This window comes from Bombina bombina, chromosome 2 (genome assembly GCF_027579735.1).
Source record: "Bombina bombina isolate aBomBom1 chromosome 2, aBomBom1.pri, whole genome shotgun sequence".
NCBI lineage: Eukaryota > Metazoa > Chordata > Amphibia > Anura > Bombinatoridae > Bombina > Bombina bombina.
In genome coordinates, this window is record NC_069500.1 from 599,758,218 (window position 1) to 599,783,726 (window position 25,509).

The 25,509-nt window shown below is 37.8% G+C and overlaps 1 protein-coding gene across 4 annotated transcripts in view; it reads left to right on the forward strand.

The window, feature by feature from the left end:
• TRPM3 (transient receptor potential cation channel subfamily M member 3) overlaps positions 1-25,509 on the forward strand; it is an 814,585-nt gene that overhangs the window by 540,274 nt on the left and 248,802 nt on the right. For all 4 annotated transcript variants that reach the window (XM_053702508.1, XM_053702509.1, XM_053702510.1 and 1 more), the window contains exon 12: positions 2,717-2,767. In XM_053702508.1, coding sequence (XP_053558483.1) covers positions 2,717-2,767 — 51 coding nt within the window. The remainder of the gene's footprint in view (positions 1-2,716; positions 2,768-25,509) is intronic.

The following is a 25,509-nucleotide window of genomic DNA, read 5'->3' on the forward strand; positions in this document are numbered from 1 at the left end:
ATTGGCTGATCCAATCAGCCAATCAGATTGAGCTCGCATTCTATTGGCTGATCGGAAAAGCCAATAGAATGCAAGCTCAATCTGATTGTCTGATTGGATCAGCCAATCGGATTGAACTTGATTCTGATTGGCTGATTCCATCAGCCAATCAGAATATTCCTACCTTAATTCCGATTGTCTGATAGAATCCTATCAGCCAATCGGAATTCGAGGGACGCCATCTTGGATGACGTCCCTTAAAGGAACCGTCATTCGTCGGGAGACGCCGGAAGAAGAGGATGGATCCGCGTCGGCTGCTTCAACATGGACCCGCTCCGCACCGGATGGAAGAAGATCGAAGATGCCGCTTGGATGAAGATGTTTGCCGGTCCGGATGTCCTCTTCTTGCCGGATAGGAGGAAGACTTTGGAACCTCTTCTGGACCTCTTCAGCACCGGATGCCAGGACGGATCGGTGATACCTGTTGAGGTGAAGACAAGGTAGGAAGATCTTCAGGGGCTTAGTGTTAGGTTTATTTAAGGGGGGTTTGGGTTAGATTAGGGGTATGTGGGTGGTGGGTTGTAATGTTGGGGGGGGGTATTGTATGTTTTTTTTTACAGGCAAAAGAGCTGATTTTCTTGGGGCATGCCCCACAAAGGGCCCTGTTCAGGGCTGGTAAGGTAAAAGAGCTTTTAACTCTATTAATTTAGAATAGGGTAGGGCATTTTTTTATTTTGGGGGTCTTTGTTATTTTATTAGGGGGCTTAGAGTAGGTGTAATTAGTTTAAAATTGTTGTAATATTTTTCTTATGTTTGTAAATATTTTTTTATTTTTTGTACTTTAGGTAGTTTATGTAATTGTAGTTATTTGTAGGAATTGTATTTAATGTATTTATTGATAGTGTAGTGTTAGGTTAATTGTAGGTAATTGTAGGTAGTTTATTTAATTAATTTATTGATAGTGTAGTGTTAGGTTTTATTGTAGGTAATTGTAGGTATCTTATTTAATTAATTTATTGATAGTATAGTGTTAGGTTTAATTATAACTTAGGTTAGGATTTATTTTACAGGTAATTTTGTAATTATTTTAACTAGGTAACTATGAAATAGTTCTTAACTATTTAATAGCTATTGTACCTGGTTAAAATAATTACAAAGTTGCCTGTAAAATAAATATTAATCCTAAAATAGCTACAATTTAATTATAATTTATATTGTAGCTATATTAGGGTTTATTTTACAGGTAAGTATTTAGCTTTAAATAGGAATAATTTATTTAATAAGAGTTAATTAATTTCGTTAGATTTAAATTATATTTAACTTAGGGGGGTGTTAGTGTTAGGGTTAGACTTAGCTTTAGGGGTTAATCCATTTATTATAGTAGCGGTGAGCTCCGGTCGTCAGATTAGGGGTTAATAATTGAAGTTAGGTGTCGGCGATGTTAGGGAGGGCAGATTAGGGGTTAATACTATTTATGATAGGGTTAGTGAGGCGGATTAGGGGTTAATAACTTTATTATAGTAGTGCTCAGGTCCGCTCGGCAGATTAGGGGTTAATAAGTGTAGGCAGGTGGAGGCGACGTTGAGGGGGGCAGATTAGGGGTTAATAAATATAATATAGGGGTCGGCGGTGTTAGGGGCAGCAGATTAGGGGTACATAAGGATAACGTAGGTGGCGGCGCTTTGCGGTCGGCAGATTAGGGGTTAATAAGTGTAGGCAGGTGTCGGCGACGTTGAGGGGGCAGATTAGGGGTTAATAAATATAATATAGGGGTCGGCGGTGTTAGGGGCAGCAGATTAGGGGTACATAGGGATAATGTAAATTGCGGCGGTTTACGGAGCGGAAGATTATGGGTTAATAATATAATGCATGGGTCAGCGATAGCGGGGGCAGCAGATTAGGGGTTAATAAGTGTAAGGTTAGGGGTGTTTAGACTCGGGGTACATGTTAGAGTGTTAGGTGCAGACGTAGGAAGTGTTTCCCCATAGGAAACAATGGGGCTGCGTTAGGAGCTGAACGCTGCTTTTTTGCAGGTGTTAGGTTTTTTTTCAGCTCAAACAGCCCCATTGTTTCCTATGGGAGAATCGTGCACGAGCACGTTTTTGAGGCTGGCCGCGTCCGTAAGCAACTCTGGTATCGAGAGTTGCATTTGTGGTAAAAATGCTCTACGCTGACGCTCCTTTTTTGGAGCCTAACGCAGCATTTTTTTGGACTCTCGATACCAGAGTTAATTTTATGGTGCGGCCAGAAAAAAGCCTGCGTAGCGTTAACAGCCCATCTACCGCCAAACTCCAAATCTAGGCCAGATTCTCTAGAACATCACAAATTGGAGAATCTTCTTACTGTACAGGCTTTTTAATTTTTACAGTGCATTTGCTAGTGGTTATATTGTGTTTTTTTAATTTTTAATCAAATATATTAGTGAATAGTGAAAGCTATCTATACAATTGTAAATGGCCAGATATATACAGTAGGCCAATTCCATTGATATCAAAGGTCCTTTTAACCTAAGAATTCCTAAATATTATATTGTATATGAAAAAACAGTTCCCATTATGGGAAAAAACATTAGAAATAAAGGGTCCCATTGATTTTTCAATAAACCCATATATAAATGCATGTTCACTGATAATATAATGTAATATATATATTATTGAGCATAATATAATGCTTTTGTTTCTATTTGCTCTCCTACTATTCTTTTCTAATCTTGTATTTATTTGTTTTTACTTTTTAGAGACACGGGCCTTCAAACACCTTATACCATTTGGTCAGGGATGTAAAAAAGGTAAGCTTTAGACAAGTATAAAAAAAGAGGTAAAGTAACAGCTTGTTTCTAAATATTAGAAACAATCTTTGTTTTGCATGAGCTTCTCAGAGGCCTTCTTTTTTATTTTCCATCACATCCCCAACACCCATCTCAGCCACAATTTTATTTGAACAATGTCACTGTATGTGTCAAGAGAATGTATCAATTTTAATGTGAAGAAAGGCCTATGTGTATTGGGATGTAATGTTTTATTACTGGTATTGGATATCTAAGCCTATAAATACCCCATGGAAAGTCGAGGATTAAAGGGACAGTAAACACCTTGATATTTTTATATAAAATGTTTAGTTATGTCTAGTAAAACTGCTTGAAATCTACTTCAATATTTTCGTTGGATCTTTTTCATGTATTTTGGTTTTGAAAATTGGATTTTCTAGTTATAAGAACTCAAAATGCACACTCCAAACTTCTTAAAGCTAACCCTGATACACATTTTCTATTATTGGCTTTAGTAGATAACAACTGAAAACCAATGCACTAACATAATGACCTTGACTAGCCTTGTCTGCTGCAGACTTAAAGGGACACTATACCCAAATTGTTTCTTTAATGATTCAGATAGAGCATGCAATTTTAAGCAACTTTCTAATTTAGTCCGATTATCAATTTTTCTTCGTTCTCTTGCTATTTTTATTTAAAAAGCAGGAATGTAAAGCTTAAGAACCGACCAATTTTTGGTTGAGAACCTGGGTTATGCTTGCTTATTGGTTTGCTAAATCTAGCCACCAATAAGCAAGTGCTATCCAGGGTGTTGAACCTAAAATGGGCTGGCTCCTAAGCTTTAAATTCCTTTTATTAAATAAATATAACAAGAGAACAAAGAAAAATTGATAATAGGAGTAAATTAGAAAGTTGCTTAAAATTGCACAATCTATTTGAGTCCTTAAAGAAAGCAAATGTGGGTTTACTATCCCTTTAACCCCTTAGTGACCAGACCATTTTTCAATTTTCTTACCCTTAAGGACCAGGGCTATTTTTACATTACTGCGGTATTTATGTTTAGCTGTAATTTTCCTCTTACTCATTTACTGTACCCACACATATTATATCCGTTTTTCTCACCATTAAATGGACTTTCTAAAGATACCATTATTTTCATCATATCATATAATTTACTATAACAAAATTTATAAAACATGATGAAAAAATAAAAAAAAAACACTTTTTCTAACTTTGACCCACAAAATCTGTTACACATTCTACAACCACCAAAAGACACCCATGCTAAATAGTTTCCAAATTTTGTCCTGAGTTTAGATATACACAATGTTTACATGTTCTTTGCTCTTTTTAAAAGTTATAGGGCAATAAGTACAAGTAGCACTTTGCTATTTCCAAAACATTTTTTCCCCCCAAATTAGCGATAGTTACATTGGAACGCTGATATCTGTCAGGAATCCCCGAATAACCCTTTCTTTAGTAGACAACCCAAAGTATTGATCTAGGCCCATTTTGGTATATTTCATGCCTCAATTTCACCACCAAATGCGATCAAATAAAAAAAACTTTTTACTAACTTTAGGCTTCTTAGTGAGATTATTTACAAACAGCTTGTGCAATTATGGCACAAATGGTTGTAAATGCTTCTCTGTGATACCCTTTGTTCAGAAATAGCAGACATATATGGCTTTGGCATTGCTTTTTGGTAATTAGAAGGACACCAAATGCAGCTGCGCACCACACTTGTATTATGCCCAGCAAAGAATGGGTCAATTAGGTAGCTTGTCTGCCAGTACCCAGTTTGCTAAAAAAAATAGATTTTATTTTTATTTCTTTTTTATTTTCATTTTTATTTTCATGGACTTTCTAAAGATACCATTATTTTCATCATATTATATAATTTACTATAACAAAAATTATAAAACATGATGAAAAAATTAAAAAAAACACACTTTTTCTAACTTTGACCCCCAAAATCTGTTACACACCTACAACCACCAAAAGACACCCATGCTAAATAGTTTCCAAATTTTGTCCTGAGTTTAGATATACACAATGGTTACATGTTCTTTGCTTTTTTTGCAAGTTATAGGGCAATAAGTACAAGTAGCACTTTGCTATTTCCAAACCATTTTTCCCCAAAAAATTAGCGATAGTTACATTGGAACGTTGATATCTGTCAGGAATCCCTTAATAACCCTTTCTTTAGTAGACAACCCAAAGTATTGATCAAGGCCCATTTTGGTATATTTCATGCCTCAATTTCACCGCCAAATGCGATCAAATAAAAAAAATTGTTAACTTTTTTTACTAACTTTAGGTTTCTTAGTGAAATTATTTACAAACAGCTTGTGCAATTATGGCACAAATGGTTGTAAATGCTTCTCTGTGATCCCCTTTGTTCAGAAATAGCAGACATATATGGCTTTGGCATTGCTTTTTGGTAATTAGAAGAACGCCAAATGCCGCTGCGCACCACACTTGTATTATGCCCAGCAGAGAAGGGGTTAATTAGGTAGCTTGTCTGCCAGTACCCAGTTTGCTAAAAAAAATAGATTTTATTTTTATTTATTTTTTATTTTCATTTTTCTATAGTGTAGCTGCCCCCTCAATACCCTCCCCCTTTCTGATCCCTTTTCCCCAAGTCTTATCCCCCCCCTCCCTCTCCCTCTGCATCCTTCCCATTGGATTGACTATACTGTATAGACTAAGTAGGGCATGCACACTCCCGACGCCATCCCAGCAATAACTGAACCGGATCGACCTGAAAAGGAACTGCACCAGCGATGGGCCGCCCACCTGCCTAACACCCACGTCCTTGGTCATTAACTGACACTTTTTGTAGGACGTGTCTGTCACGTCCTTGGTCGTTAAGGGGTTAAGCACACATTGGCTTCTTCAAATAAGGTAAGTGGTAGGTTAAGTTTGGCTTTTGAAAACAACTACAGCAAATAAGATATTTTTAATAAAAATGTTTTGACTTGGCTGGTATGTTATTCTATAGCAAGACAACAGACATTTCTTGAAATTATGAGGTATTTACTGTCCCTTTAAATTTATATTGAGACATTCAAACCAAAATAAATGGGAAATCAATAATTTCTTCATATTACGGCACTAAATTTTGCTGTTCCAATATTTGTAATCACTCACTCAAGCAAAATCAATTAAATAAATCTCCATGGCTGAAGAACATATCAATTGTTTGATTTCATGACTTTAGTATTAATATAATAATTTTAGTTTTTAGCTCTTGATACATATTTACTTGTGGGGCCCTCACAATTCACATTCAATGTATTTTGTAGAAAATGTGCCATAGTAGTAATAGATGCTTAATATAAAATGTTTTGTTACAAGAATTTTAGCAGTAATTGTATTATTCTTCGCATCTTAAACAATTTGGTGTGTGTATATTTTATATATATAAAAAATATATGAAACATTTATCTCTACATATGTATGTATATGTTTGTGTGTATATATACTGTATGTATATATATATATATATATATATATATATATATATATATATATATATATATATATATATATATATATATATATATATATATTGTACGTTATATATGATTAATCAATTTATGTATTATAACATAAAAATAATTAACAATTGCCAACTTAAATGCCTTTTCCCTTTGTACACTTTTATATTAAATTCTGGAGTAAAAAAAGGTAAAATAAAATCATGTAACTAAATCACTAATTCCAATAGTCACACATTAGGATTTCAGTATCATAAAAAGTAAAATAACCATGAAATATAATGTGCTATGTTTGTCTTTCTTTTACATTTGTCATTTCCAAAAGAAAACATGTCAAATTGAATATCTCAGAATGGAACATTTTTTATAATAACCCCTGTATAAGACCATTTCAATATTTAACTATTCTTCCAGGATTTTGTTTTGAGAAACATATCTGGTTTTGCTCTTTAATAAGCATGCAAACACATGGTACCTTTTTTATACACTTCCACTTCATTATATGTACTACAGTATGTTCAAGCTATGAAATAATTTGTTTAGTGCTGTGACAAATATTCAGAATATAACTTTTAATTTTAGTGTTTAACACCAATGTTATTAAAACAACCCAATTATACAGCATTGAAAACTTGATTTTGAATATATTACAATTAAGCATCCCAGGAGCTGATCAGTGAAAAATAGTAGATGGGCACTTGATTGAACCTTGCATCAGTCTGTGTAGCCCTGCAGCATCTGACAGTTATATGCATGCTACACTGAACCTGCAGCCTCTGACAGTTATATATGCATACACTAAACCTGCAGCATCTGAAAGTTATACACTGAACCTGCAGCATCTGACAGTTATATGCATACACTGAACCTGCAGCATCTGACAGTTATATGCATACAATGAACCTGCAGCATCTGACAGTTATATGCATACATGGAACCTACAGCCTCTGACAGTTATATATGCATACACTAAACCTGCAGCATCTGACAGTTATATGCATACACTGAACCTGCAGCATCTGACAGTTATATGCATACACGGAACCTGCAGCATCTGACAGTTATATGCATACACGGAACCTGCAGCATCTGACAGTTATATGCATACACGGAACCTGCAGCATCTGACAGTTATATGCATACACTGGATCTGCAGCCTCTGACAGTTATATGCATACACTTGACCTGCAGCCTCTGACAGTTATATGCATATACTGGATCTGCAGCCTCTGACAGTAATATGCATACACTGAACCTGCAGTATCTGACAGTTATATGCATACACTGAACCTGCAGCATCTGACAGTTATATGCATACACTGATGCTGCAGTAACTGACAGTTACATGCATACACTGGATCTGAAGCATCTGACAGTTATATGCATACACTGGATCTGCAGTCTCTGACAGTTATATGCATACACTGAACCTGCGCCATCTGACAGTTATATGCATACACTGAACCTGCGCCATCTGACAGTTATATGCATACACTGAACCTGCGCCATCTGACAGTTATATGCATACACTGAACCTGTAGCATCTGACAGTTATTTATTATGATTATGTCAGGAAAATTGTCCAGTATAATTCACCATTCTGATATTGCATATTAATCACATATGTCTGTGCTATATAATATAGGGGTACAATTGATCATGTGTATTTACTTATATATTCAGGTACACATACACATATATATTATTTTTCAGTATTAATATGTAGCTATTCGCTAGTGCTGCTTGTCAGTATATAATTGCTTACTGTGAAGTTTTTGTACTTTATCAAAATAATCCATGTTTAGTTACTAAAGGTCCCCAACATAGCTGCATGATTCCTATCATCATATTATTGGTATAAATTTCCACAAATATCCCCATGTTTTTTTTATACAGGGTTCCAGTAAGTCTCTTTTTCTATCAACATTAGTGGGGTTCAACCTTGGTTAACGGTCAAATCGAGATACTGACTTTTTCAGAATATATTTACAAAATACATATTTGTCTGTTATAGCTTAGTGACAAGTGCCATCTTCCGAGGGAAAAATATTCTAACTGCTAAATCTTAGCTTATTAACAAAAATGTTAATTAATCTGTAATTAGTGTTAGCCAATCATTTATGTGAACCTAACCTTATCAGTTGGGGTGGAGTTAAGCATTTTCCATAAAATACACACTCACCCACAAAAGGGGGGCCGGGTAACATAATCAGACGGCACAAGAGGCCACACTTAGCATGCATGATGACCACACCCTATCCAGAGGAGATGGGAGGCTAAGCTGACCAGATAGACAGTCAGGATAATGGCGAGAGAGGGTCCAGGGGCAGGGATCTGCAGCCTCTGACAATTATATGCATACACTGGATCTGCAGCCTCTGACAGTTATATGCATACACTGGATCTGAAAGTTATATGCATACACTGGATCTGCAGCTTCTGACAGTTATATGCATACACTGGATCTGCAGCTTCTGACAGTTATATGCATACACTGGATCTACAGCTTCTGACAGTTATATGCATACACTGGATCTACAGCTTCTGACAGTTATATGCATACACTGGATCTGCAGCTTCTGACAGTTATATGCATACACTGGATCTGCAGCTTCTGACAGTTATATGCATACACTGGATCTGCAGCATCTGACAGTTATATGCATACACTGGATCTGCAGCTTCTGACAGTTATATGCATACACTGGATCTGCAGCATCTGACAGTTATATGCATACACTGGATCTGCAGCCTCTGACAGTTATATGCATACACTGGATCTGCAGCATCTGACAGTTATATGCATACACTGGATCTGCAGCTTCTGACAGTTATATGCATACACTGGATCTGCAGCCTCTGACAGTTATATGCATACACTTGATCTGCAGCCTCTGACAGTTATATGCATACACTGGATCTGCAGCCTCTAACAGTTATATGCATATACTGGATCTGCAGCCTCTGACAGTAATATGCATACACTGGATCTGCAGCTTCTGACGGTTATATGCATACACTGGATCTGCAGCTTCTGACAGTTATATGCATACACTGGATCTGCAGCATCTGACAGTTATATGCATACACTGGATCTGCAGCTTCTGACAGTTATATGCATACACTGGATCTGCAGCTTCTGACAGTTATATGCATACACTGGATCTGCAGCTTCTGATAGTTATATCTGCAGCATCTGCCAGTTATATGCATACACTGGATCTGCAGCCTCTGACAGTAATATGCATACACTGGATCTGCAGCTTCTGACGGTTATATGCATACACTGGATCTGCAGCTTCTGACAGTTATATGCATACACTGGATCTGCAGCTTCTGACAGTTATATGCATACACTGGATCTGCAGCATCTGACAGTTATATGCATACACTGGATCTGCAGCCTCTGACAGTTATATGCATACACTGGATCTGCAGCATCTGATAGTTATATACATACACTGAATCTGCAGCATCTGACAGTTATATACATACACTGGATCTGCAGCTTCTGACAGTTATATGCATACACTGAATCTGCAGCATCTGACAGTTATATGCATACACTGGATCTGCAGCCAGACTGAGACTATTAGACTATGGGGGATATTTATCAAGCCGTCAACCTGAAATACGCTGGAATTCCGCAGCGTAATTAAGGCGAGCTTGATTCGACCTAGTTATCAAAGCCTACAGACCGGCAAAATTTTAAATCTGTGACGTAACATACGATCCACCGGTCTCAATCAGATATTTTTAAAATAGACACTTTTTAAAAGTTATCAAATAGTTAACCGGTACGCTCGCAGCTATTCCGGCCCAGCGTACCTGGTTTTCATCTAAAAGCAGCAAAAGCTTATGTTCGATGCTGCCAGATATCCCATTGATTTCTATGGTAGAAAACCAATAACCTTTTTATTAACCCCTAAACCTCCAGCACCCCACAACGCCATAAACTAAATTAAACTATTAACCCCTTAACCTAACAACTCCCTATCTTATAGTAAATTTAAAGTTACAAAAAATAAAAAACACTAAGTTACAAAAAATAAAAAACCACAGTATCAAAAATAAAAAAGAATAACACCTAATCTAATAGCCCTATCAAAATAAAAAAAGCCCCCCCAAAATAAAAAAAACCCTAGCCTACAATAAACTTCCAATGGCCCTTAAAAGGGCCTTTTGCAAGGCATTGCCCCAAAGAAATTAGCTCTTTTACCTGTAAAAAAAAATACAAACAACCCCCCCAACAGTAAAACCCACCACCCACACAACCAACCCCCCCAAATTAAAACCCTATCTAAAAAACCTAAGCTCCATTGCCATGAAAAGGGCATTTAGCTCTTTTACTGCCCAGACCCAACTCTAAAATTAAAACCCACCCAAAAAACCCTTAAAAAACCTAACACTAACCCCTGACGATCCACTTACAATTTTTTAAGTTCCGCTTGAAGGATCCATCCAGCCAGCAAGAAGTCTTCATCCAGATGGCAAAGTCTTCATCCATGCGACCTCTTCTATCTTCATCCATCCGTAGAGGAGCAGGTCCATTCTGAAGACATCCGGCGTGGATCGGGTCCATCCTGAAGACATCCGACAATATGGTCTCCGCCGTAAACTGGATCTTGAATGTAAGTGATGTCATCCAAGATGGCGTCCCTTGCATTCCTATTGGCTGAAAGGTTCCAATCAGCCAATAGGATTAGAGCCGCTAAAATCCTATTGGCTGTTCCAATCAGCCAATAGGATTTGAGCAGCTCTCATCCTATTGGCTGTTCCAATCAGCTAATAGTATTGAGCTCTCATCCTATTGGCTGATTGGAACAGCCAATAGGATGAGAGCTGCTCAAATCCTATTGGCTGATTGGAACAGCCAATAGGATTTTAGCGACTCTAATCCTATTGGCTGATTGGAACCTTTCAGCCAATAGGAAATCAAGGGACGCCATCTTGGATGACGTCACTTGCATTTAAGATCCAGTTTACGGCGGAGACTGTACTGAAGAAGAGCTCCTTGTTGGATGTCTTCAGGATGGACCCGCTCTGTGCCAGATTTCTTCAGGATGGGCTTGCTCCTCGCCGGATGGATGAAGATAGAAGAGGCCGCATGGATGAAGACTTCACCGGCTGGATGGATCCTTCAAGCGGAACTTCAAAAACTGTAAGTGGATCATCGGGGGTTAGTGTAAGGTTTTTTTAAGGGTTTTTTGGGTGGGTTTTATTTTTAGAGTAGGGTCTGGGCAGTAAAAGACCTAAATGCCATTTTAAGGGCAATGCCCATAAAATTGCCCTTTTCAGGGCAACGGGGAGCTTATTTTTTGTAACTTAGTGTTTTTTGTAATTTAGAAATTTTTAATTGTAGATTTAAATAATTTAAGTAGGGTTAGGTTTTTAAATATGTAATATAGTTAATTTAATTGGTAGTTTAATGTTTTTTAGTATAATAGTTAGGGTAGGTTAATTAATAGTTTAATATAGTTTATTTTAATTCTAAAGGTAAGTTTACATTTATTATAAGATAGGGATGTTGTAATTTTAATTTAAAGTTAGTGGGTTGTTAGGTTAAGGGGTTAATAGATTAATTTAGTTTATGGCGATGTGGGGGGCTGGCAGTTTAGGGGTTAATAGGTTTAGTTAGTGGTAGTGATGTGAGAGGCCATGGGTTTAGGGATTAATAAATTTTTTTAGTTGCGGTGGGGTCCGGGAGCGGCGGGATAGGGGTTAATACTTTCATTTAGTTGCTGTGGGGTCCGGGAGCAGAGATAATTTTAATTTAAAGTTAGTGGGTTGTTAGGTTAAGGGGTTAATAGATTAATTTAGTTTATGGCGATGTGGGGGGCTAGTAGTTTAGGGGTTAATAGGTTTAGTTAGTGGTAGTGATGTGGGAGGCCAGGGGTTTAGGGATTAATACATTTTATTTAGTTGCGGTGGGGTCCGGGATCAGCGAGATAGGGGTTATTACTTTTATTTAGTTGCAGTGGGGTCCGGGAGCAGCGGGATAGGGGTTAAACATTTTAGTATAGTGGCAGTGTTTAGTGACAGGGTATAAATTAAGTTGGTAAAAAGCCGAATAGCAGCGAGATCGATGACTGCTAATTAACAACAGTCCGCTGCTCATCGCCCCGTACTTGGTGTGCTTCTTTTTGGCGGCTTTTTTTATAAATATGGAGATCGTATTCAGGTCCGCAGCCGCGATGTTAGGCGATGTTAGGCGATGTTAGGCGAGCGTATTGGTGCCGTCTGAATGCAAGGAAGTTGATGGCTTGATAGATAGGCCTCTATAGATCAGACAGACAGCCCTGTAGCCTCTTGTCAACTCTTACCAGTTTTGCATTCACATCAGACAATAAGTCATACCATTGTCCCAGAAGATCTTATGAGTTAATTTTTCACATAGATTTTGCCATTTGTGTCAAGCTGGTGTAGTCTGATGCCATATATTATGCCAATGAAGGCTCAATTTATGAAGCTGCAATGGCAGCTTTGGAGTGCTCTCAGCTGCAGGTTTGCATGATAAATGTGGGCAGCATATTGCTGCCCACTAGACACGATTCCTAGTGGACAGGGGCAAAGATGTCTGCCCTGTCCACCCAGTTTTTGTTAAATCTGGGCCTAATTGACAATTATGAGCTAGATTTCAAGTGTAGCACTATTTAGCGCTTTCGCTCGAGCATTAACTTTGCTAGAAGTAATAGTGTTGCACATGTCGGTTAGCATGTGTTTTACAATTTGGAAAAAAAGCTAAACCTGATGGGCGCTAACCAAACAATTACAATTCTGGGGAGGCTAAAAGTGAGTTTATTGCCGATTTATCAAGCTCCGTAACTTGTCCGTCTGCTCTGAGGCCGCGGACAGAAATCAACCCGAATATGATCGGGTTGATTGACACCCCCTGCTAGCGGCCGCAAATCTGCAGGGGGCAGCATTGCACCAGCAGTTCATAGGAACTGCTGGTGCAATGATAAATGCCGACAGCATACGTGGTCATGATACGCTACATCGTATCATGTCCGCTCGCACATTAATAAATATAACCCATTGTGTAACCCATTTACAAATCTAGACAAGTCAGAAGGCTTGCTTTTCCCACAGAAACTCTCTAAATACATTGTTTCCAATGCAGCAAAGGATTCTGGGTAAGATATGCAAATGTGTTTCGCCTAGAAATCAACTTTACCCAGCAGTGATTCAACATACTCCCAGCTGATGAGTGGCAAAAACCATGAAACAGCTCTCCTGGGATTGGTCTGAATCACTGTACTAACCTTAGCTAAGCTTAAAAGCTATGTAATACGGCGATGTTATGGCGTAAAGGGAAGTCTGCCTTAAAAATCAGGCTAAAAGTAAAAAAGTGAGTCATTGTGAACCTCATTTGTATACCTCACCCAGAATCCTTTGCTGCATTGGAAACAATGTATTCACAATAGTTTCTGTGGGGAAAGCAAGTCTTCTGACTTGTCTAGATTTGTAAATGGGTAACACGAGTTATTATCTCTTCATTTTGTATTTAGTGGAGGATTTTAAACTCACTTTTCGCCTCCCCATAATTTTAATTGTTGTTGTATTTCGCCCAAAAATCAACTTTACCCAGCAGTGATTCAACCTACTCCCAGCTGCTGAGTGGCAAAAACCACGAAACAGCTGTCCTGGGATTAGTCTGAATCACTTTACTAACCCTAGCTAAGCTTAAAAGCTGTGTAATACGGCGATGCTATGGCGTAAAGGGAAGTCTGCATATATTTATATATTTATATATTTTTATTTAAATAGACAGTGCACAATTAAATTGTTTACCCCTTAAGGCTAGATTACAAGTGGCTTGCTATTTATCACTCCCATCCCCACGGTAAGTTCGCTAGAAGTAAGCTATTTGTGTGTGTCGGGTAGCACACTTACTAGAAGTTGAAAGTAAAAAGTTTTTGCACAAGCGCTAACCTGACGAGCGCAAAAAGCCAAACTTCGAATATCGCAATATCGCGTTAACATATTCCCCCATAGACTTTAATAGAGACATATACAGATATATATATAGTAATATATATTTAAAAATATGTATTCCCCAATTTGAAGAACATTGGAATCTGAAATATTTAATAGAACAAACACAGTTAAACACTTTATTAAATATGAATATTGCATAAATATGATTTTACATGTCTTCAGCTACTTTACTGCTAGGGCTGCTATGTACTTATATATATCTCTATATATTCATATACATGTATGACTTCCGCTCCTGTTCCTTTATCAAATGTCGTTATAACATAATAAATCTGAGCGAAAAGATTTGTTATGTTATAATGACATTTGATAAAGGAACCGGACCGGTTCTGAAAGTCATGTGTTTTTACTCTTATGTATACAAACACATATTTAGACATGTATATGTATGTATATATGTAACATAGCCCTTTGCAGTCAAACACCTTTTCATACACCTTATACCTTTGAATCCCTACATTTTTTTTAACTCCTTAAAAACCTCGACGTACCCTGTACGTTGCTGGTCGTTAAGGGATTGTCTGTTTATAATAACGCTATTACTCCCTCCCTCCCTCCTGCTGGCTTCCTAAATAACTGTAATTTAAAATGTATTTATGTTGAATTTAATGCACTACCCTTTACGCAAGGGTTTCAGTCGTGCTAACCCGACGAGCAAAAATTGCATATATGCTGTATCAAAAGAATAGGGTAGGTGGTGCTGTGTATTATTTAAGCTTCAGAAACAAATTCGAATGGATATAGTAGCCATTCTAGAATACACATAAAGGACTCATTGTAGACATGTATGACACGTTGTGTGTTATTACTTGAAATGATCACCAAATGGGTTGGAGATATCGCTACAATATTTAAAATATAACTTTTATTAAATACGCATAAAACAGGAGATAAAATTTAGGGATGTGCAATTAAAAACAATAGCTAAGATAAGGGGATATGGTTTAGGGATGTGCAATTAAAAACAATAGCTAAGATAAGGGGATATGGAGTATATATTGTATCACAATTGTAGATTAATGTAAATACCATGTATCTATATAAATACTCGGTGTGATTGTTAAATACTTGGGTATCTAATAATACAGGTTCCCAGCAAGTAACATAGAACCTGAAACATTGGCAATTATATTCCCTTTATAACTTGTACTAACTTAAATAGTTAACCTTAAAGGGAATTGTGTAATTGTCAATTCGTAGTCTGGGTTGCAGTTAACAAGAGTACCTGGTAATGAAATGGTCCGGTTTGGATATAAATAGGTATTATATACTTAATAACAAGTTTGCTCTCATCTACTTGATTATATATAAATATCCATAAAAGACCTAAAGTATAGTCAGGTGTTCTTATTATCCTCAAAATAACAGCCTGTATTGTCACATCGAGTAGTAATGGATTTTAAAACTACTATATCATAATGGTATGTTGGGTACAAATATCATGTGTTTGTATTTGTAATCAGTGTGTTTGGTGCATACTTGGGTATCCAATGATACCAAATCCCAGGGAACAATAAAGTCACTGAAAGGCTGGCAACCGTGTTGCTTGTATTGCATAGGTTAACTTAAATATTTAGCCTTAAAGAGATATATTGTGAATATATTTGTTCTCACCCTGAGTATTCAGTTTGGTATATTTGTTGTAATTCCATATACGGTATTCAGTTTGCTAATACCTACTTAATTATAAGTAAATATCGATATAGAGACCCAGAGTAATAAAGTCTTATTATATTCTTAGTGTATCAGCCTATATTGTCACCATAGTCATAAGGTATTGAGTGCAAGATGCTAATAAAATATTTGTTTTATGCGTAGCAGAAGCTGGACACCCTCCCACTTCTATGACATCCCCGAGTAGTTACATTGTGCGGCTACATGGATGGAGTTGGATGCCTCAATAGTAACATATGATTATCTATCTTAGTTATCGTCAAACTGTTTATGTGAAGTGCTTCATAGAAACAGATGCGCTGGAGAATTACTTTACTAGTAATTACGTTGATTTTGAATAACTAGATTCATTTTAAATGTGCATTGTCCTTTCCGTGTGTAAATTCTTGTTAGTGTGAGTGAAATAACTTTAATAGTGATAATAAAGGTGTGTGTCTAAGTGCAAAGTAAAACTGATAAATAATTACTAAAGTTCTAATTGTACACAACTAATATGTACTGTTATTCATACTGTATTAAATAACAAAAAATGTTTTAATAAAAAAGGGGGATGTGTCCTAAGTGTGATAAGACCAATATATACCCTATGCAAAAAAAAACACGTTTTTGAGTAATATTTACAGTCATCTTTAATTAGTGGCTTGAGTGATACAATATTATTGAATAAATAATATTGGGTTATTATAATACATATGATAAAATTAATAAATAATTATTAATCCCGTGCATTCTAATGTGTGCCAATTCCTAGAAAATGTGTTATTGTTAAATTGAACTTCTACACCCAGAGAAGAATATAAAAAATGAAAATGTGATTACTAGAAATTAACATTATTTAATTAGAAATGGTACAGTGCAATTAACATTGTGGATAAACTGTAAAATCTGTTATGTAAGTAAGGGTAAAGATCATTTTATCCAGTAACTCCTTCTATGCGCATCTCGAGTTCCAAGCTGAATATATGAAAATTTAATTTAATTAAACATTTTGGATTAAAATGGGGAAAAGAAAAAACCCCCACAGTTGACATTGAATTTCATCCTAAGATTTATAAGAGCTTAGGATGATAGTATTATCATAACGTGACTTTGCATCTCTGCCTACTCATCTCAATGGTAATGTTTACTATCTTTACGTTCATAGATAGTGGGCAAAATTGTTTTGTTCATTTAACCCCTGAGGGTAGACAGAATTTAGCAAAAATATCCACTTGGTTTCTGCTCGTAATAATGCTTTTTCTTGGTTTCCACCTCTTATTCCCAAGTTAACTTTTTGTAATCCAAAACAATGAATATCAGATTGTTTTGATTTGTACACTAGAAGAAAGTGCCTGTTAACTGCAGTAATAGTTTTACCTGAATCATTGTCTTTTTGAGCATTTTTAATATTTCTCAGGTGTTCTTGTAGTCTAGTTCTTATCTTTCTAGTGGTCATACCAACATAGATTATGTTGCATTTACATACTAGAGCATATATAACCCCTTCTGTGTGACAGTTAATATATGAATTAATTTTGTGTATTTTACTAAATCTGTCAGTGATTATAATAGTCTTTTGCATGAAACTGCAAGTACTACAAACTCCACATTTAAATGAGCCATGAGTTAGCTTAGTTCTCGTTTTTTCACCTGAGAAATGGCTTGGACTGATCAGGTCTTTGAGGTTTCGTGCTCTCTTAAAGGCTACAGCCACCTTATCATCCAATATTGTTGTTAGCACAGGATCTGCTTTCAAGATGTGCCAGTTATCTTGTAATATTTTAATCACTTTATTCGTTTGTGGATTGTAAGTGGTAATGAACCTGATTTGGTCTGTTGGTTTGGTATCTGTTTTCTTCGTCAGCACTTTGTGTCGGGGTGTATGTCTAGCTCTGTGTTCAGCCTTCTTAATGGATCTATTGCTGTAACCTCTTTGTAACAATCTCTATGTCACCTCTTTCGCTCTGCACTTATAATTTTCTTCAGTTGAGCAATTTCGTTTCATTCTTAGAAATTCTCCTATAGGCAATGATTTGGCCATGCTTGGAGCGTGTGCACTTGTACAGTGTAATATACTATTTGTTGCAGTAGATTTTCTATAAACATCTGTACTGCTTGTTCCATTCTGGTTTTTGTTGATCCGTAGATCCAGGAATGTAATTTCGGTCAGGCTTGCTTCGTATGTCAGTTTTATATTCAAATCATTTGTATTTAGATTTTGCAAGAATGCATCCAGTTCAAATTTGCTTCCTTCCCAAAGGAAGAGCACGTCATCTATGTAACATATCCACAGTGGTATGTGTGACATGTATTGAGAGTTTTGATCTGAGAAAACTGTATTCTGCTCCTACCAGCCTAGAAAAAGGTTGTGGGCGCACAGGATTTGCCCATCGCAGTGCCTCTAACTTGTAGGTAAAATCCGTGGTTAACGGTGAAGTAGTTATAATGAAGAACAAAACTTAATAGCTTAAGTATAAATTCATCATGTTAGCATTTTTTTTTTGTGCATGATTAGTTCACATATTAATAAACTCCTTTTCCTTTTTTAATTAAAATATAGCACAAATCACACTTTCTAACCTTCACCTCAGAGACAGTAGACTTAAAACATCCAGGACTTATTCATCTGAGATAATTAGCAAAACCCCTGCTCTTGTGCAATTGGTTACACAAAATCAGAGAACAGGGCTGCACAGAGAGTTGTATAATATTTCAACAGCAAATTCTGCCTCACTCCTTTTGAACGCGGACTGGTTCCCTTACTAAAAGCATTGGCCTCTATTTATCAAGCTGTCAACCGCAAATACGCTGGAATTCCGCAGCGTATTTGTGGCGAGCCTGATTCGCCATAGTTATCAAAGGCTAGAGACCGGCAAAAGTAGAATTTAGTGACGTAACATACGATCCGCCGGATCGATGGTTACGTCACTCCAGATGTTCCGAACGCAAGTTCGGCACAATCTGACTACTTTTGAAAGTTATCAAGATCCTACCAGGTACGCTCACCACTTTTCCGGCCCAGCGTACCTGGTTTTCAATCCGCCGCCCTGGAGGCGGCGGATGCCATAGGAATCAATGGGAGTCTGACAGCAGCGAAAGATCATGTTCGCTGCTGCCCGATATCCCATTGATTCCTATGGGAAATGTCTACACCTGTCACGACCTTATAGGAAATCAAAATTTATCTAAAGAGCAAGAGAAACTTCAAATTAGACCACAGCTGCTGAGATGAATTATATTTGTTTGTGGCTTAAGAACATGTGAGAAGCACATAATTTACCTATAAGGCAAAGTGGGTCCCAGATATGTTTCTAAGCAGTTGTTATAAGTTTCAGAAATATACAGGTAAATGCTTATAACTGTCACCTGAGAGAGTTCACAGAAATACAGCTAAGCTACAATACTGAAACGAGCGTGGCGTAATGACAGAAGTTAAGGAGTTAGTTAATAGGCTGAGTGACAATAACTGAATATCAACAGAGTATCCCTTGTAGATAAGCGAAGTAGAGATTACAGGGGTAATGCTTTTTACAAACAGATAGGCAGTGGTACTGAGTAAAGTTCTTTAGTATAAATCGTAGCTGTGATATATATAGTTCGTAAGGTTTACTCAAAGTTAAGGTTACCTTGAATGAGAGCCGAATGGCTAGTTCGCAGATTTAGGGTTAGCTCCTAATTCCCAGCTACAGGGTCCGGTGTCGATGAGTTCAGTGGCAATTGCCTGGATGCTCCGTTCCGTTGGCGTGTGACGTCACCGCGGATTGATCTAGTACAGTGTTTTTCAACCAGTGTGCCGTGGCACACTAGTGTGCCATGATAGATCCTCAGGTGTGCCGCGGCAGACTGACAACAGTGTGACATATATTTTAAATTTTGTTTGTTTTTTATTCTGGGATGTTTTTCACACTTGGAAGGAACCCCCACAACATGTGTCTAGTGCTGGCTCTACATGCCGCAACACTTCAATTCCCCATGCATGCTGGCGCAGCTTTGCTCCTCCTCCAGAAAAGTTCCAGCCAGTGGGGGTGTCCCTCTTTCAAATTTTGAAATATTGGGAGGTATGTGACAGGCTCATCAGGCATCATTTACAACCATGACATATTGACATTCATTCACAGACAATCATTATGATTGTTTGTTAATGAATGTCAATATGTCATGTATAGTTTGTAGGAGGCATGGCATGACAGCACAGTACATATATATATGCTGTATTAGGCTACAATGTGTGATTTTGTAAAATTGTGGGATGGTGGTGTGCCGCAGGATTTTTTTATGTAAAAAAGTGTGCCACAGCAAAAAAAAGGTTGAAAATCACTGATCTAGTAGATCCGGCCGGAGTTAGAGTTGGTATCGTAGCTGCTGGAAATTGCTGAGTTGCGGCTAAGCGGCTTAGGGAATAACAATGCGAAGTTAGATTAAGCTGGAACTCAATTAGATGAGATATATAGGTAGGTTGAGGAGCGAGGAATTAAGTGAACTTCAATACCAAGCAATTTGCTATGAGGCTGACAGACTTTTATAGGGAACAGGAAGTGGGTAGGTATGAAGTTAAAGGCACAGCAGCCCAATGAACTAGTTAACAAATGATTGCTAAGGAGAATCCTGACAGAATCCCCCCTTCAAGGAGCAACTCCGGGGCTCAAGGACTGGGACGGTCAGGATTCCTACGATGGAAGAGTGCAACCAATCGAGGAGCAGAGATGTTGACAGCAGGCTCCCACGAATCATCATCTGGAGTATAATCCTTCCAACGGACGAGATATTGAAGAACTCCTCGATGGATGCGGGAGTCCAGGATAGTTTGTACCTCGTATTCGGTGTTAGGGTCCACAACAACCTCCGGAGAATTGGTATCGGAAGAGGAATTCCTGAGAGCTTTATAGGGTTTTAACAGGGAAACATGAAAAGTGGGTTGCACCTTCATGGAATCGGGTAGTGTAAGACGAACAGCATTGGAGTTGACGATCTGAGCCACTGGGTAGGGTCCGATAAACAGCGGAGCGAATTTCTTAGAAGGAGTGTTGAGTCTGAGGTTTTTTGTAGATAACCAGACTAAGTCAACTATGGAGTATATCGGAGATGGAATTCTCTTCCTGTCATAGTAGTACTTTTGGGTCTTCTTCGCATCCTCTATAGCAGCTTTGACAGTGGAGAAGTTAGATGTAATGAGAACGGAGAGATCAGATATAATGGGTGATAAACTCTGATTGTCAGAGAGTAATTGAAATCTGGGATGGTAACCGTAGTTCACATAAAATGGAGTTTGTTTGGTTGTGGAGTGAGTGGTGTTATTGAAGCAGAACTCAGCGTAAGGTAAATGTTTTGACCATTGTAGTGGTTGCGAAGAGCAATAGGTCCTAAGAAATTGCTCGAGCCACTGGTTTGACCTTTCAGTCTGGCCATTGGTCTGAGGATGGTAAGCCGAACTTAGCCTTTTATCAATTGAAAAAGCCTTGCAGAATTCAGTCCAGAGTTTGCTGGAGAACTGAGTTCCACGGTCAGTAAGGATAGTATTGGGAATACCGTGATGCTTGAAAACATGAGCGATAAGAAGTTGAATGGTTTCGGATGCAGTAGGAAGTTTATGGTAAGGGATGAAGTGTGACATTTTACTGAAGAGATCGACAACAACTAAGATGGTAGTTTTATTGTCAGATTTTGGAAGGTCAACGATGAAGTCTAGGGCAATCTCTTGCCAAGGTTTGCTGGGCGTAGGTAACGGAATCAAAAGTCCATAGGGAGCATGTTTAGCTCTTTTGGAGACAGTACATTCTGTACAGGTAAGGACATGTTTTTTTATGTCTTGATAGATTCCCGGCCACCAGTAGGAACGTGTGATAAGTTCCTGTGTTTTCTTAATTCCGAGATGTCCAGCAAGTAAAGATTCATGGGAAGACTGAAGTACTAGTTGTCTTAATGTAGGAGGTATATAAATCTTATCCTTGAAATAGTATAACCCGTCAGTTTTCTTCTGGAGGTGGGAGATTTTCGGATTCAGTTTTACTGAAAACATCTGCGAAATCCCTATACTGTTCAGGTAAAATTATCTCATCTTGTACAGGGGTGATGTGCATGATATTAAGAGGAAAACATGTAGTACTGCAGTATTTGGAAGAGAAATTAAGTGTCAAATTTGTCCAGTTTATGTCAGGGTTGTGTAAAGTTAACCAATTTAACCCTATTATGACTGGAGAAGCAGGTGAAGCAATTACATCAAATGTAAGATATTCTCTATGTTGTTCAGGGGTAGATACTAGAATTGGTATTGTTTGAAACTCTACTAGACCTGAGGAAATGGGCCTTCCATCAATACCCTTTAATAAAATAGGAGACTTTTTTCGGATAAGCGGGATTTTATTGATAAATGTATAATCTTTATCAATGTAGCAAGCTGTCGCTCCAGAGTCAATTATTGCGGGCACGTTGAGCCGGCGTTGATCCCACTGAAAAGAGAATGAAAGCTTACAGTATGTTGTTCTTGTGTCAGAAGTGTTACAGCAATTACTAAAAGTTGCGGACTCACCCTTGTTAGATCTCTGTAGTGCAGGACATTCTTTAACTGAGTGTACATCTGAAGCGCAGTAGAGACACAGATTATTTTCTCTGCGCCTGATCTTTTCTTGGGGGCTTAATGGGCCTTTGAGGAAGCCAATTTCCATTGGTTCAATGTTAGTTTTGTGAGAAGATGTGACCGATGTACTACCAGAACCTTTCTTAGAGTATGTCTCTGGATATGTTATTTCATGCTGTCTTTCCCTTAATCTTCTATCTATAGTAATACTGAGCTTCATTAACTCTTCTAAAGTGGCAGGAATGTCAGTGCGGGAGAGTTCATCTTTTACAGGATTGGATAGACCCAGGCGGAACTGATTCCTTAAAGATAAATTATTCCATTCGGAATCTTTTGCCCACCTCTTGAAATCTGAAATGTAGTCCTCGACTACCCTTTTTCTCTGTTTCAGAGCCCTAAGTGCTGTCTCTGCAGTCTGCTGTTTGAAAGGGTCCTCATATAACTGACCCATGGCTAATAGGAATTGATCCAATGAATTGAGTATATTTTCATTGGTCTCAAAAAAACTATTTGCCCAACTGCGTGGCTCCCCTCTAAGAAAAGAGATAATAGTTAAAACTCTGGTTCTATCATTAGGATAGGACTGGGGTTTTAAGGTGAACAACAGGAGGCATGCATTCTTAAAATCTCTGTAGTGTGCCCTGTCTCCATATAATTTTTCGGGGAGACTAACTTGTGGTTCAGGGGTGTGTATTTTGGTCTCTAGGTAATCCTTTATGTAAGCTTTAAGTGCTACATTCTCTGCTTTTAATGTGTTGAGGCCATCAGCCAGTAAATCAACTTTCTGGTTTAGAGACTGTATTTGTGCGGTCATCTCAGCTGGATCCATGTTAAATCAGGGCTTGGTATTCTGTCTCTGTCACGACCTTATAGGAAATCAAAATTTATCTAAAGAGCAAGAGAAACTTCAAATTAGACCACAGCTGCTGAGATGAATTATATTTGTTTGTGGCTTAAGAACATGTGAGAAGCACATAATTTACCTGTAAGGCAAAGTGGGTCCCAGATATGTTTCTAAGCAGTTGTTATAAGTTTTAGAAATATACAGGTAAATGCTTATAACTGTCACCTGAGAGAGTTCACAGAAATACAGCTAAGCTACAATACTGAAACGAGCGTGGCGTAATGACAGAAGTTAAGGCGTTAGTTAATAGGCTGAGTGACAATAACTGAATATCAACAGAGTATCCCTTGTAGATAAGCGAAGTAGAGATTACAGGGGTAATGCTTTTTACAAACAGATAGGCAGTGGTACTGAGTAAAGTTCTTTAGTATAAATCGTAGCTGTGATATATATAGTTCGTAAGGTTTACTCAAAGTTAAGGTTACCTTGAATGAGAGCCGAATGGCTAGTTCGCAGATTTAGGGTTAGCTCCTAATTCCCAGCTACAGGGTCCGGTGTCGATGAGTTCAGTGGCAATTGCCTGGATGCTCCGTTCCGTTGGCGTGTGATGTCACCGCGGATTGATCTAGTAGATCCGGCCGGAGTTAGAGTTGGTATCGTAGCTGCTGGAAATTGCTGAGTTGCGGCTAAGCGGCTTAGGGAATAACAATGCGAAGTTAGATTAAGCTGGAACTCAATTAGATGAGATATATAGGTAGGTTGAGGAGCGAGGAATTAAGTGAACTTCAATACCAAGCAATTTGCTATGAGGCTGACAGACTTTTATAGGGAACAGGAAGTGGGTAGGTATGAAGTTAAAGGCACAGCAGCCCAATGAACTAGTTAACAAATGATTGCTAAGGAGAATCCTGACAACCTAACACCCTAACATGTACCCCGAGTCTAAACACCCCTAATATGCCCCTCTACACCACCGCCACCTACATTATACTTATTAACCCCTAAACCACCGCTCCCGAAGCCCACTGCCACTATAATAAACGCATTAACCCCTAAACCGCCGCTCCCGGACCCTGCCGCAACAAAATAAAGTTATTAACCCCTAAACCGCTGCTCCCGGACCCCGCCGCCACCTACATTATATTTATTAACCCCTAATCTGCCCCCCCCACACCACCGCCACTATATTAATTTTATTAACCTCTAAACCTAAGTCTAACCCTAACACCCCCCTAACTTAAATATTATTTAAATTAATCTAAATAAATTTACTATTATTAACTAAATTATTCCTATTTAAAACTAAATACTTACCTATAAAATAAACCCTAAGATAGCTACAATATAATTAATAATTACATTGTAGCTATTTTAGGTTTTTTTTTTAATTTTACAAGCAACTTTGTATTTATTTTAACTAGGTACAATAGTTATTAAATAGTTATTAACTATTTAATAACTACCTAGTTAAAATAAATACAAAAGTATCTGTAAAATAAATCCTAACCTAAGTTACAATAACACCTAACACTACAATTAAATAAATTAAATTAACTACAATTACCTACAATTAAATACAATTAAATAAAATAAAATAAAGTACAAAAAAAAACAACACTAAATTACAGAAAATAAAAAAAAGAATTTTAAACTAATTACACCTAATCTAAGCCCCCTAATAAAATAAAAAAGACCCCCAAAATAATAAAATTCCCTACCCTATACTAAATTACAAATAGCCCTTAAAATGGCCTTTTGTGGGGCATTGTCCCAAAGTAATCAGCTCTTTTACCTGTAAAAAAAGAAATACAACCCCCCAACATTAAAACCCACCACCAACACACCCAACCCTACTCTAAAACCCACCCAAACCCCCCTTACAAAAAACCTAACACTAACCCCCTGAAGATCACCCTACCTTGAGCCGTCTTCACCCAGCCGGGCACAAGTGGACCTCCAGAGGGGCAGAAGTCTTCATCCGATCCGGGCAGAAGAGGACCTCCAGACGGGCAGAAGACTTCATCCAGACGGCATCTTCTATCTTCATCCATCCGGAGCGGAGCTGGTCCATCTTCAATCCATCCGACGCAGAGCATCCTCTTCCATCGATGTCCTAACGAAGAATGAAGGTTCCTTTAAATGACGTCATCCAAGATGGCGTCCCTTGAATTCCGATTGGCTGATA